The 14,152-nt window shown below is 35.0% G+C and overlaps 2 protein-coding genes across 2 annotated transcripts in view; one reads left to right on the top strand and one right to left on the bottom strand.

The window, feature by feature from the left end:
• Positions 1 to 7,570: 7,570 nt before the first annotated feature.
• LOC115448620 (AP-3 complex subunit sigma-2) lies at positions 7,571 to 11,861 on the bottom strand. The gene is made up of 5 exons (XM_030176104.2): positions 11,666 to 11,861; positions 10,862 to 10,953; positions 10,256 to 10,367; positions 9,594 to 9,881; positions 7,571 to 9,384 (listed from the first exon to the last, which is right to left on the bottom strand). Exons 1-5 carry the CDS (start codon positions 11,732 to 11,734, stop codon positions 9,370 to 9,372), a joined length of 576 nt encoding a protein of 191 aa, XP_030031964.1. The 5' UTR covers positions 11,735 to 11,861; the 3' UTR covers positions 7,571 to 9,369.
• Positions 11,862 to 12,148: 287 nt separating this feature from the next.
• LOC115448615 (zinc transporter foi) overlaps positions 12,149 to 14,152 on the top strand; it is a 49,270-nt gene continuing 47,266 nt past the window's right edge. The window contains exon 1 of the mRNA XM_030176092.2: positions 12,149 to 12,327. The gene's annotated coding sequence lies outside the window, so the exon portion shown is untranslated. The remainder of the gene's footprint in view (positions 12,328 to 14,152) is intronic.

Consider the following 14,152-nt stretch of genomic DNA (forward strand, 5'->3'; position numbering starts at 1 on the left):
CTTCAGTGATGGTTTGGTGGGGTGTTAGCTATGAAGGAGTGACTGAGCCATATTTTTGTGAAAAAGGTATCAAAACATCGGCACAAGTGTATCAAGATACCATTCTTGAGAAGGTAGTTAAGCCCCTTAACATCACCATGTTCAATAACCAAGTATGGTCCTTCCAGCAAGACTCGGCGCCGGGTCATAAAGCTCGGTCCACGCAGTCTTGGTTGGAATCGAACGTTTCGGACTTCATCAGAGCTGAAGACTGGCCGTCGTCTAGTCCCGATCTTAATCCGCTGGATTATGATTTGTGGTCAGTTTTAGAGAGTACAGCTTGCTCTAAACGCCATGATAATTTGGAGTCCCTAAAACAATCTATACGATTGGCAGTGAAGAATTTTCCCATGGAAAGAGTGCGTGCTTCTATTGATAACTGGCCTCATCGTTTAAAGGACTGTATTGCAGCCAATGGAGACCACTTCGAATAAGCTTTTTATATTTTTAATTGTTTTATATTTATGTATTAAACTGACACACTGTAAAAGTAATAAATGTTATTTGCAGTTAACAATTTTCTTTTTTCTTTATTACAATATTTATGGCAAGACTAGGTATAATCTATTGCTGCGATGACTCTATATTAACTATGGTTTTTTGATTTACGGCCTTCATGGTCATTGTGGGAACCGAAACGAGCTTTTTACGTTGTTATTGTGATGAAATGAGATTGTTTATACCACCTTATATACCTGTAGTGTAGTATGATTTTCTTTGGTTGCTGAAGTCTGAACTTTAAGTCGTTTGTAGGGTAATTTTATCATCCTGAACTGCCTGTTATTAAGTCTCATAATAACATCAGCCCTATATTATATACTGTCCCACTGTTGGGCACGGGCCTCCTCTACTACTGAGAGTAGATTAGGCCTTAGTCCACCACGCTGGCCTAGTGCGGGTTGGTAGACTTGACACACCCTCGAAAATTCCTATAGAGAACTTCTCAGGCATGCAGGTTTCCTCACGATGTTTTCCTTCACCGTTAAAGCAAGCGATAATTCACAAAAAATACACTCATAATTTTATTAGAAAAGTCAGAAGTGTGTGCCCATGAGATTTGAACCTTCGGACATTCGTCTCGGCAGACCGTTCCACAACCAACTAGGCTATTGCCGCTTTTTTACATTAAAAAATATCTTTAATATTTTGTGTGACAATAATTAAAGTACCGTGTTTCACGGAATTTAAATATTTAGATTACTTGTACGTCTCTACATTGAATCGCTCCTAACTGAATTTCGGCCAATCTCAATGGAGACCAGCCAGGTACATAGGAGATATTATAGTGCACAAGTGTGCGCGCAATACACAGGTGCCTTGGGATTTGAACCTGCGGACATTCGTCTCGGCAGTCCGTTCCACAACTAACTAGGCTATCGCCGCTTATAATGCCAAATAATAATACTTATGCCTGCCGGCGGTATAATGCGCTATGGTGGTAGCTCCCCAGACCGACTTTTTTATATTCGCGAGACATAGATATCACCAATTTGAATCACTAAGCCATTTATAAAAACCGGTTACGAAACTATGATAACAACGGTTTTTTAATCATAATAAAATAGATTTCGCTAACATATTTCGCTCTGCTGAAACATTTACTCCAGAGCCCCAAAGCCCTTCAATTAAATAAATTTTCGGCCCCGTCCAAAACAATATTATTTTTCAAGTGTTTCTTTTTTGAAAATTACATTTTTCAACTTGAATATTTTACGCGAAAAAAACTGCGTAACCCGGAATCTAAATTTTAAAACCCAAACTTACGCTAAGTCGAAATTGTAGATCTCGACCGACGTTTTCAAGTCGCATGCACTATTGCCTTTTTGCGATCGTTTAAGTGGGTGATAGATTGACGCTTTTTCACTAACAAAAAATGCCACCCGTATTTATACAATGTTTTGACATGTTCAATAGTACAATAGTAAATTTATTGGTTGCGGTGGCTTTTGTCGGCATACCTGCGTAGTGTGTGTACGTGGGTGGTCAGCGTCGAGCGCCAAGCGACAATTATCTTTTTTACCTTTGCCATACAAATTAATCTTTTGTAATGACTTTTAGTGATGTCGCCGATTGCGGGGCGCAGTTCAGGGTTCTTGCTTAAATTTACCGGAGGCACGTAAATTGCGTGTTTTAGCATCATTTATTTAAGTAACAAACTTATTTTCAACTACTCGCCCAAATTTATCATATTTCCTCTGAATTTATAAACGATGAATATAACTGATCACGTTTACAAGAAGAGAGAGATCTTTCCAGTAGCGTTACTTGTCATGGATGGGTTCTATATCAAAATTTGTTAGGGTCCCTTCAGGGCAGTGTGAACTTTTGGGTGTCCGCTTAGGCAAAGGGGGCCCCAAAGCGCGGAGGCCCCGTATCACTAATTACGCTAATACAGCGGTAGCTACTCCCCGGGATATTTCCGACCGAATAGTAATGACTCCTGTGAACTCTCGGGGTTTGGTTAAAAGACTCATTTTAGCCTATACCGTCTAAGTCCTGTCACGGACGATGTTGCAGAGCTGTAAAGAGACTATCCCGCCCTCACCCAGGTCTGAAACTCCTGTAAGCCAGAATCGGCAGTGGTCCGCAACCCGCAACAAAAGATATCGATTAGATAGATAGAGAATTGAAAATATATTTTCCTTGGATGAAGTAAAGCTCGAATGATCATATCATCTGCATAAAATCTTTCTCCGTCGCAATGACTAACTGGTACATGATGTACCAGCGTATATTATATATTTTTTTTATTTTGTAAATATTGTCTCTAGAAGGGTTGGAAGAAGCAATGAGAGAGGCCAGCATATTTTTGTGTCATCAAACATACAGCTATACAAAAATCCCAAACTTTCACATTATTATCAATCGGAATATTCAGACAATAATATTTTATATTAAAAATCCCTATTTCCGCAATACTAAACCACGAATGCCTCGACAATACCTGTAATTAGGGCAGAACTTTCATGTAGATATTTGACCACAAGCAAAGATTACAGCTGACCAACAAAGGACGACATATGTCCGACCGCAGCCATGGACCAACTGACCGAACTCCGGCTCATTGTATCCGTTAAAGATTATAATTATTTATTGTTAAGTAATGTGTACACTGCACAAATTCTTTTCTATTTTTTTTTATTTTCGTTATAAGTATTAAATGATGAAAGAACCAAATACTTGAGTGATAATACGTACCTCAACTCTTCATAGTAATAATGCCACAACTCTACAACTTTAATTACAGAGTACTGCGTGACATTGTCAATGTATAATACTGCGTTGCATTGAACTGTTATACTTTATGACAATATTAGTTGTTAATTTGCATAATTCTCGGTAATTAAACTGGCTACGTCCTTTAAACTGAAATCTAATAGTGCTTGCTTGTCTGTCTGCATGTACATATAAATATCTGCAAGGTAGCCTCAGTTTTGACAGATTTGTTTATAATCATAATATTGCCTATTCCTTGTGAATATGATGTTATGTGAAAAAACTATAATCTATACTGTCATAGATGGCAATTATAAAAATTCCTGGTACCTTCCTAGGCGAATTTTTTTAGCAAATACCCATACTTCTTATTAGCTAAAACTGTGCGGAAAGAATTTTCTTTAAATTAGAACATATTTTATTGATCCAACCCAATGAGTTAACCCCCTTATATGACTTTCATTACTAATTTGCGTACAGGGTCCTCCAAAATAGATTTTGCGATTGAAATTAAATTTAAATTATTATCTTATTTTTTTCATTCTCTATATTTTTTTGTCTTTATCCCATTATTATTGACTTGTTTGTTACAAGTCAACGCATACACTACTCAATTAATTTGAATGAAAATTTATTCTGGAAAAGTGCACATTTTTTTATAAGAAAATTTATTTATAAACATAAAGTGGCAACAATTAACTTTAGAATACCACACTCAAACGCCTTTAATCTCCGAAGAATTTTCACCATGTGTATTTATCCCAAGTTGTCATAAGCTTTTTTTTTTTTTTTGGTTTCGCGGAGAAAGTGCCTTATTACTACCGCCCAGCCTTCGCGGGGGGCGACTGAGCGGTTATGCTGGGGTAACCGTGCCTTACGGCCCGGCGTTGAGCCGCCCGGATTTGATGGTGACCTTCGAGCGACCGCCGGGCCGAGTCCCTAACCATATGTACAACTTAACCTACGCACGGCCTACCAGCTAAAACTCCGCGGTGGCCCTCTACGGCGCATTTGGGACGGCTGCGGGCTTCCTCTGACGTTGTAGTGTCTAAGTCTACGACCGCAGCCGTCCCTGCGCGGTGCCGCCTTGCGGCCCGTCTCCTATTGGGAGGGGGGGAGGGGGGGGGGGGCTCAGAAGCCCCCGCGCACCAAAGGACTCCCTCGGCGTCTACGGCAGTATGAGGCCAACAACATCCCGGGGGTCAACCAAAAATGTGCAAAATGCACAAAAATTTACTAGGGCGGACAGCCCCCTGCTGCCCGCCGACGACCCCCTTCGTGGCCCCTATTAGTCGCCTCTTACGACAAGCAGGGGATACCGTGGTGGAATTCTCCAAACGCCCCCATTCCACAGGGCGGAAGTTGTCATAAGCTACGACTCTGTGGCCATTTGGGAAGAAATACCAACACTATACCCGACCTGGAATATAAACCCGGCACTTCTGATTAGTAGTCGTACTGCGAATGCAATATGACCGCCAACAAGACAGCTTTAGACATAGTGACTATAATTAGGAAGAACGTCTCGATGACAGATATTTTTTATTTTACTTAATATTTTTCAAAATACGCACTGTCTAAAAACAACACTCCCATTTTATAATCTTTTAAAATAAGTTTATTAAATCTATATAATCAGTATAGAATGATTTCGACCCAGTTTCTCCTGTCCGTATGTTGTCCGTTCTGGCGGTAATAAGTACTCTCACGTCCGGTGCCTAAACAAACACACCACATCGTAATATCGGACAATTGCGGAGGATGCGGTCGCATCGAGCATCGAAAATGGACACAACACATGCCGAAACCCATGGACCCAATAAGGCAAGTTTTAATGAAAAACATTTATATTATTACACAGTAAGATTATTACTGAGTTGGTCGCTACCATAAAGACTGTAAAGCTTTAATAAATTTATTTATCATTTAAATATATTTATTCAAAGATATTAAACTATATTGTTCGATTTTTTTATTATAGCTTTAGAAGAGTACCTATATTGCTATTCTTCTTCCACTTTCCCTAACGTCTAATCTTGGTTGTAAAATGCAGTTTATATTCTGAGTACAACCATCAGGATTATAATCGTGCCGTTTTTCCCTTTATAAAAATATTAGTCCATTTTATTTTGATGTTAACAGTTCTTTCAAACTAATATGTAGTTATAAGTAGGTACAATACATTCCTATTGCGGGATCATGTAATACGTTACTAGTTATTGTTTTGTCACGTTCTAAGATCAATTACTGGAGACGTAAATATAATTAATAAGAAAATATAGTTGAACTGAAAATTAATTATAGTATATTAAGACTTCTTAGTATCTCCGAGCAATTTGCGCTCTCTATCGCGACGTTAATTCGCTCTCCTGCTTTGCATCTTCACGCTTCGATCACCACATCTAATACTGAAGGAAGGAAATCTTTAATTATTAATAACCTGATTATTATTCTCTAATATACTAAATAGTATGTAGGTAAGTGAATATACTTGCAAAAGCTCACAAGATTACTTATAATATTATATTTTCAATATAAGGTTCTGGGTGCATGAAAAATAATCGGTAATAGGTATATAACAACTAGGTATATAATGTAAAATAATAAGATTACGATATATTTTTATTGATGTGTCGGTAATAATTAAGGGAACTCTGTAAATGAAAATGCAATTTCCCAAAGGAAATTAATTAAATAAGTGTGATGACAAGCCCTGCATTGATAAGTACATATTCTACATCCTACTTAAGTGATAATACAACTTTTAACACTGACTCCAAAAACTCGCACTGTTTAAGCTAGTGTTAAAAAAATGAAATTAGCTCACGAGTATCTTAATACAAAATATGTGCGCGCGGGAAACTGATATTTTTATTGGTCATCTGAAGGGGTTTAAATTCCATATAAACGCAAGACTATAATCAAAAATATTTTTACATAAAATAGCTTTTTTCATTTGTAACCTATAATAGTACTAATTATTTCTCTTTAATTCCAACGGAAAAGTAAATATTCGTACAGTCGCCATCTAGTATGAAATAGAAAAAAGATAAATAGTTCTGACTTATAACGTCATCTAGTATAAAATAGTAAAAGCATAAATCGTGATCGAAGACGCCATCTAGTATAAAATATTAAAAGCATAAATTGTGATTGAAGACGCCATCTAGTATGAAATAGAAAAACAAAACATGGCCCTAACCTGTAGCGCCATCTAGTATAGAATATTAAAAGCATAAACTGTTATTGACAACGCCATCTAGTATGAAATAGTATACCATAAACATCATAAAATACAAATACTGGCAATAGATGTCACAAACAATCTTTAATTACTTTCTGCCAAAAAATATAGATGGCGTTAGGTGGTTATATGTGTTATGTCTATTCTACAATAGATGGCTCTCATTAGACATTTACCACTACTATCTAACAGATGACGTTCTCCATTTTAATATTTATATTACATAATAGATGGCGTTTATTAACTCGCCTTGCCAATCCATAGTATTGCAGACACCGCAGATCCTGATTCTTGATTCGTCGCACCGACAACGCAACACACATTTTTTTTAGCTTCACCCTCTGACCGTTTTCAAGATGGACATCACGAAAATATGAATTTAGTCGCGAACAACATGATAAATTTCATTCTTAATAAATACTGAATTGATGTAGCAACAAAAAAATGATTTAGTTTCTATAATGTTTTTGTTTTTCGTACATAATGGCAATCCATAGTCTCTGCTTACCTAACGATTCACAAAGTAGTTTTATTTTATCAAATTTAGTTAACATTGATTTTGTTTCTCATTGGGTGAGGGGGGGGGGGTCGAGGTTCCATTATTTGATACGTAATTCGTTGTTTTGCTACGGGGTTAGTTCAATAATATAATTCATAAGACAGGCACGGCAGGTCGTAACTCATATTACTTCGGTACTGGTGGTAGGTATCTCATATGTGAGAGTCCGCCTGGCTAAGTACCACAGCAATGTCTATATCTGCCGCCAGGCAGCAGTGTGGATTCACTGTTGTGTTCCGGTTTGAAGGACATTGTAGCCTGTGAACTACTGGACATAAGACTTAACATCTCATGCCTCAGGATGGCGAGCGCAGTGGAATACCGAACAATACTTTGTAATTCAAGGTGTTGGATGGTGTTTCTGCAGTTTTTGGGCGGTCGTATCGCTTACCATCAGGCGAAAGACAAGCTCATCTCGTCATTCAAAGCAATTAAAACAAAAAAAAACTTGATCCTGTTTTATCTTGATCATATATGGTATGAAATACATAGTGTTGAAATAAAAAGCAAAGTTTTGATATAACAGAAAATATAATATCTTATTAACTAAATACAAAAATCCTAAAAGAAAGTTTCTATGATTTAGAAGAATGCTATTGGTGAAAATTCAATTTCAAGTTACTATAATTCGTGCTAATTCAAATTGCACGCCACCCGAATGCCTCGATTATTATATTTTTTTTTATAAGAAATAGGTAAACAGTATCATTGATATTTTTCCGTAAAATGTTCATTCACGCGAAGCAATAACTGCTTCTTCGAACTCCGACAAAATATTTCCTGCTCCAATATATTTTAGACGAGAAATATAAAAGTCGACAGGAGCCTCGTCAGCAAACAGCTCAGAATGCAATAATAACCGAAATATTGTGTTCCCCGACAGTCATCTAATTTTTATCGAAACAAAACGGTGTTAATAACACTGAAATAGGCATCCAATACATTCTCTTTCTAAAATTCACAGAAACTGTCCTTTGAAACATTTTTACACAAGGAGTACACATTTTTAACACTAGTCCGCAGTCCGCCGGCCGCCACGTGTGGGAGTTCATCTTTACTAACGTCCAGTTAGTTTTCACATTTTCATTTTTCGTGTACCTTTGTCACCAAATCAAAGAACACCGCCATTCTTTTCATGGATATTATATTGACTTTTTCCTTGACATAATTCTAAAATTTTGTAGCATATTGCAAATAAATGAAGTCTTCGACAGGAATCACGGGTGCATCAGGCTTCTAAAGACGCAGAAAGAGGAATGGAAGAGGACTGGTTCACTAACAAAATGCAACAGCAACCCTTATGTTCCACATGAATGACTGCTGTAGAATCGATTCATAATAGTTTTAATTTCACATGCAACATTAACATTACAAAACACAGTATGAGACAGGAGATAATGTAAAATAATCCTAATTGAAATATTTTGATTTTTAACACATTTATAATAAACTACATATTTTTATAAAAGCCTTTAATTTCTAATACACATAATGTTTTCTTTGCAGCATTAAAATGCTGTATTTTTACTAATTAAGCCTAATTTTTACTAACTTTTACTGTTATTTCCAATATACATACATACATATATTTTTTATTCATAAAACTAAGTAATTCCAATAATTCATCCATAGTATACTATAAATAGAAATAAAAATGTATTAATGCTATAATGCTGACCACACACAGTCTGATCTTTGTTGAGTGCATTAGAAGTAGCACAAGTAAAAAAAAATCTAAACATAATTTTAATCTCATGCAGTTTATTTTAATAGAAATTATAAAAATGTAAATAAATATTTTGTTCAATATTTTATAAGTAGCTTATCAATCTTACATTGATCTTGGAATTTACAAAAAAATTTAATAAATCCTGAAAAATAGTTTGTGTTTACATTTTATGTAAATTCTATTACCATAAACTTTACATATTTGCGTACACATCTGCATTACAATAATCACGAATTCTATATTCAATAAGGAATGTGCAGAAGTCTCTTACTGTCTCTTCTTCTTTTTCTTTCTCTTCCTAACTTCAGCATACTCATACTCAACATTACTTCCACTCAAGTCCTGATAACCATCAGACTTATGGCTCTCATAGTTGGGGAAGTTGATTCCTTCTGTCTGCTGGTAGTTCTCTGAGAATGACTCTGAGAACCTGGTGCTGAGCGACTCGGAGCCGAAGAATTTGTTGGCAAAGTTCTCAGTGGGTTTCTGTAGGTTCTGATAGCGGTCGTTGGGGTAGATTGTGTTGATGATGTTGGTTGCTATGGCGACGGGCGTGGCGGGGTACGCGCCCTGCTGCAGCGGTCAGAATTTCAAGTCCTAAAACATTCAAAATTATTATACATTTTTTGTGACGTATTTAACACAGCATAAGCTATTTTGGAACAATATTTTTATATTAAAGAGAGTTAAGGTCAAGCAACCAGCTGAATAAATCTAAATGGTATCTGCACAAACTCTGATAAATTTTCAACCTAGCAACCCCACAATAGCCTAAGACATACAGTATGCATATTACTTATGTATACCTTGATGGCCTGCGGGAGATCGGGCAGCTTCATGTCGCGCAACTGCTGCGGCAGGTTCATACTCTTGACGGCGGACACTGCACGCGCGGGCGCCGCCGATATACCCGCCTCAGCCTTCTGCATCTTATTCTGCTCCTGCAGCCGGCACAGTATGTCGGCCATGTTGGTCTGCAGCACCATGCCGCCCATCACCAGCTCGTCGAGCACCTGGTGCGCCGCGTCCGCGTGGAAGATCAGGTCCAGCTCACACACATTCTCAAAACACTTGTCTAGAGTCTCTACAAATACCTGCAAATGTGGGCTAGTTAGTATATTGTCCACTTTAATCTTGTTACTGTTTATAGGGACTGCTTATATGTGTCATTAGCTCATTTGTTTTTTAGAACTTACCATATTCAAATAATTAAATAAAGTTTTAGCTGTATAGTTGCAAATTTTCACTGTGTAAACAGATGTTTGTATATATCAATGACAATAATGATGACATTTTTACAGATTTTTTAATAATTTGATTTTGTAATATGTCTGTTCCAGATGACATAATCATGGTATCATAGACTTGCACATTTTGATAAACGAGTAGAAAAGCTTCCGAAATGCTTCTGCAATACTAATTGTCATTCATAAATAAAATTGTTGTAATAAATTCAAATATATCCAACCTGTATAAGATCCAATATGCCTAGTTCACTCTCTGATGAGTCCACACAGAACACAAAGTACAATGTTGCATAGTGTCTGTAGATTAATTTGTAGTCTGAGCCACCTATTAAGCTGCAAAGATATTGACATTTTGGAAAAACTCCATAACACAAGATTAAGTACAAAATAAGCAACAATTTAGGCAAGAAAAGAAAATTAAGAAACAAGCATCAACTTTATGATAAAATTATGAAAACATTAATGTTAATTCCATAATATTGAAAATTGCACAATGCATATATTGCTACCAAATATATGCATTGATTATGTGGAAATAAATAAATAAAGTTTTATTCATTTATTTATTTCCACATACAAATATTTTACAGGTACTACCTAGTACAATAGTGTAGTACAATAATTACTATAATATTTTACTATTACAAAAGCAGCCATTGTGAATTCAGTCAAAGATCATGAAAATATATCAATCTGGTTGGACAAAGCATTTAGGACATGGAACGCGAATGTCAATGGTGCATGTTGGTGTGAGCTCGCGGCACCGTACATACCTATCCGTGACAGCCCAGCTGCTGTAAAGTAATTAACCTATGATGCAAACTAACCTGCCACCTTCTAGAAAATTGCACACATTGTCATCTCTCTTGGAGACTAGCTGGAATGTCTCCTTTATTATCTGTTGTTGCATGTCTTCATTCTGGAATTGAATTGGTCATTTCAACAACCTCGTAAAACACAATGAATAATAGATATATTTCAGATGAATTTTGATATTATAGTTCTTTAGCTTGAATGTAGGATTTTTTATTTATAATTGGAATTATCAATTATGTTTATAATGTAGGAATAACAAAGTACTTGAAGAGTTATAAACGAATTTATAATTTTCACCAACTTTTATATTTAACCCAATGGACAACAAATTAGTTACAAATAGAATGTTATGCTATTTGCTAATATTTGGAGACCTGGGATTTGTGATACTGCAAAGTTATAGTTTTTGATTCCAAAGTACACACAACTATAACATTTTACGTACAACCAATTATGCATATTATCAATATTTACCCGGTATTCGAAAAATAATGATAATGTAACTAAATAGTGCACATATAATATCAATATATTACAGGAAACTGTTTCAAGGAACAGAATGATGTTAATATTTACACTATCAACATAGTACGACACGCGACGTACTCATTTAACAAATTATGTATTGATATCATTTAAGTATAGAATAACGAATATTTATAATGCGAACTTGACTTTAAAAAAAGGCCTGTCGATAATGTAATCATCAAGTGCCCTAATATACATTTAGAAACGAATAATAATATTGTTTATCTATTAAACCCGTTGTCTCATATTAAACCAGTTTCACGACAGCAAGTAAATTTGATACTTACAAAATATTGATAGAATTTCGAGAGTCTTGGCTTGCCATGATTGTTAAACACTAATATCGCCTTAATCATCTTAGATATAATAAAATATATGTTTAATGAAAACTAATGATTCATTTATAATATTATTCACTACACTTTATTTATACCGACGCGTGTACTCTCCGAATTTTACGCCTACGTTTGAAAATGAAGTTGACAAAATTATCGATTTTCTGACATTGACGTTTTCGTTCAGAAAGCAATGAAATCGCCACAGATAAAATTATAATTAAAAATAATAATTTTAGCGGATTATAAAAATCGTATATACCCTCTTACAATAGTTTTTTTTTTGATCATATGTAGTATTCATTTACTATATAATAATAATGAAATGAAAGAAATTATAATTATATTTGTTATACATTCTAATATAATCAAAATTATAGAAATCAGTGAGATAATAGTAGATTTTAAAATTTATTAATTTGTAACATTGTAAAAGTCGCGAACGCGTTGCGCTGAAGGCTGCACATAGCGAGTGTCACAAAATAAAAATCGTAAAATTGAGAGATTATTGTGTGAAATAAACATTGTGCGCGATATTATTGTGGCATTTATTGTTTGGACTGTTGGATGGAATCTCCCAGCTTTATATCCTGCAAAGGGTAAACGGCATAAAGGTAAGTGAATATCTGTCTGGTTTTATATATTTGTTGACTTTATTTGGATGCCCGGGTTCGTTCCAGTGGTGTCGTATAGCCGACTGTATTTGTTAATTACTCGCAAACTTGTCTATTGCCGCTCAAAGTCGTAAATCTTCAGAGTGCCCTAGCATCGGCGTACAATGTTATCAAAACTTTCGCCTGCGGAATATATTATTTACACTGAAAATACATTCTCGTAGTATTTGAAGCCCGCAGGCAATTAATATGCGTGCCTGTCTTCGGCTATCACGTGATAACGTCAAATTTTTTGATGGAAAGTTGTTGCAAAACATTGACTTGGCGTGAATTCGTAATATTCTTTATTCTTTTTGTGGTAAAGTCAAATTTCCTTCAAATGCTAATACCTTCGTGCCACTTGTTCCTAGATGTTATTTTTATGTATGCTTCAAACACCTTTTATGTGACAGTCATTGTATTTACGTTTGCTAATTACTAAGTAAACTTTTGTGCTAACTTAATTATATTTATGATTTTAAAGAAGCAATTTTTATCTAGATCAGTAGATTAAGCAAATAGGTACATTTTGGTACACCACATGTCCTAATTTTATGTATATGAAGACCTGTTGCTTCATATAAATTTACTTGTTTAAGTTAAAATCATAATAGTTCTTGGTAGGATATTTATTTTTAAAATGAAAGACATAGCATTATATCTTCAAAACATTTTGTTTTTTGCAATCTTGCCAATATTGAACCAATCTTCTTACACTGTACTTTCAATATTAATCAGAAATTAACCCTTATTGTTTTGCATATAAGGTTTATTCATGCATTTAGATTGTTTTTGTGTACTTATAATGTTATGTATCGTAATATGATATTATTACTTTGCAAAATATTATTTTGTATTGCCTGGGGTGGCCAAAATTACTATAGGTTCAATTAAGTATTAACTAATCCCTTACCATTGTATTGTGTAATCATTGTACTAAAATATGTATACTCTTGTTTACCATATTTTGCTTCTGGGTTCTCGCTCATGTTTAAGAGCTTTTCCATGATAATAGCCCCTATATATATTTACCTAGGTAGCTTTTTAGTTCATCACATTAAGACCAACAGACATGGTGGGGGATTTGGTTTTATAATAATAAGTAAAGAAATATCAAATGTTATATTAGGATGTATTTTAAACAATAATAACTTAGCCTGGTAATTTACATAGTATCGAACATCTATGTAATATAACAATACGACTCATTATGTACCAAAAAGACAGCAACAATGTTGTAACAAATACTATATGTCAGATGTAAATATAATGTTATATATACAAATTTTCTTTTAATCTATTTAGTAAAACAAGTTTTTCAATTACAATCCAATTTGAATTCTAGGCTATGTAAGTAGATGCTACTACACAGTAATATGCCTGTTTAATTGCAAAAGTTATATATATATATTTTATTTTACCTTTGAACATGTTAAAATATTAGCCTACTGGCCATATCAGAAGTACAGTTAAGTGACTGTTAACAATTGAAATACTTTCTTTTAACATATAACATATAGTATAATAATATTAGCCCTGTATTTCATACTGTCCCACTGCTGGGCATGGGCCTTGTCTTCTACTGAGAGGGATTAGGTCTTGGTCCACCACACTGGCATAGTGTAGATTGGTACACTCACACACCCTCAAAATTCCTACAGAGAACTTTTCCACTATGCAGGTTTCCTCACGATATTTTCCTTCACCGTTAAAGCATGTGATAATTCACAAAGAAAACATACATAATTTTTAGAAAATCTAAGGTCCATGCCCTTGGGTTTTGAAC

The sequence above is a fragment of the Manduca sexta genome, chromosome 18, assembly GCF_014839805.1.
Source record: "Manduca sexta isolate Smith_Timp_Sample1 chromosome 18, JHU_Msex_v1.0, whole genome shotgun sequence".
NCBI lineage: Eukaryota > Metazoa > Arthropoda > Insecta > Lepidoptera > Sphingidae > Manduca > Manduca sexta.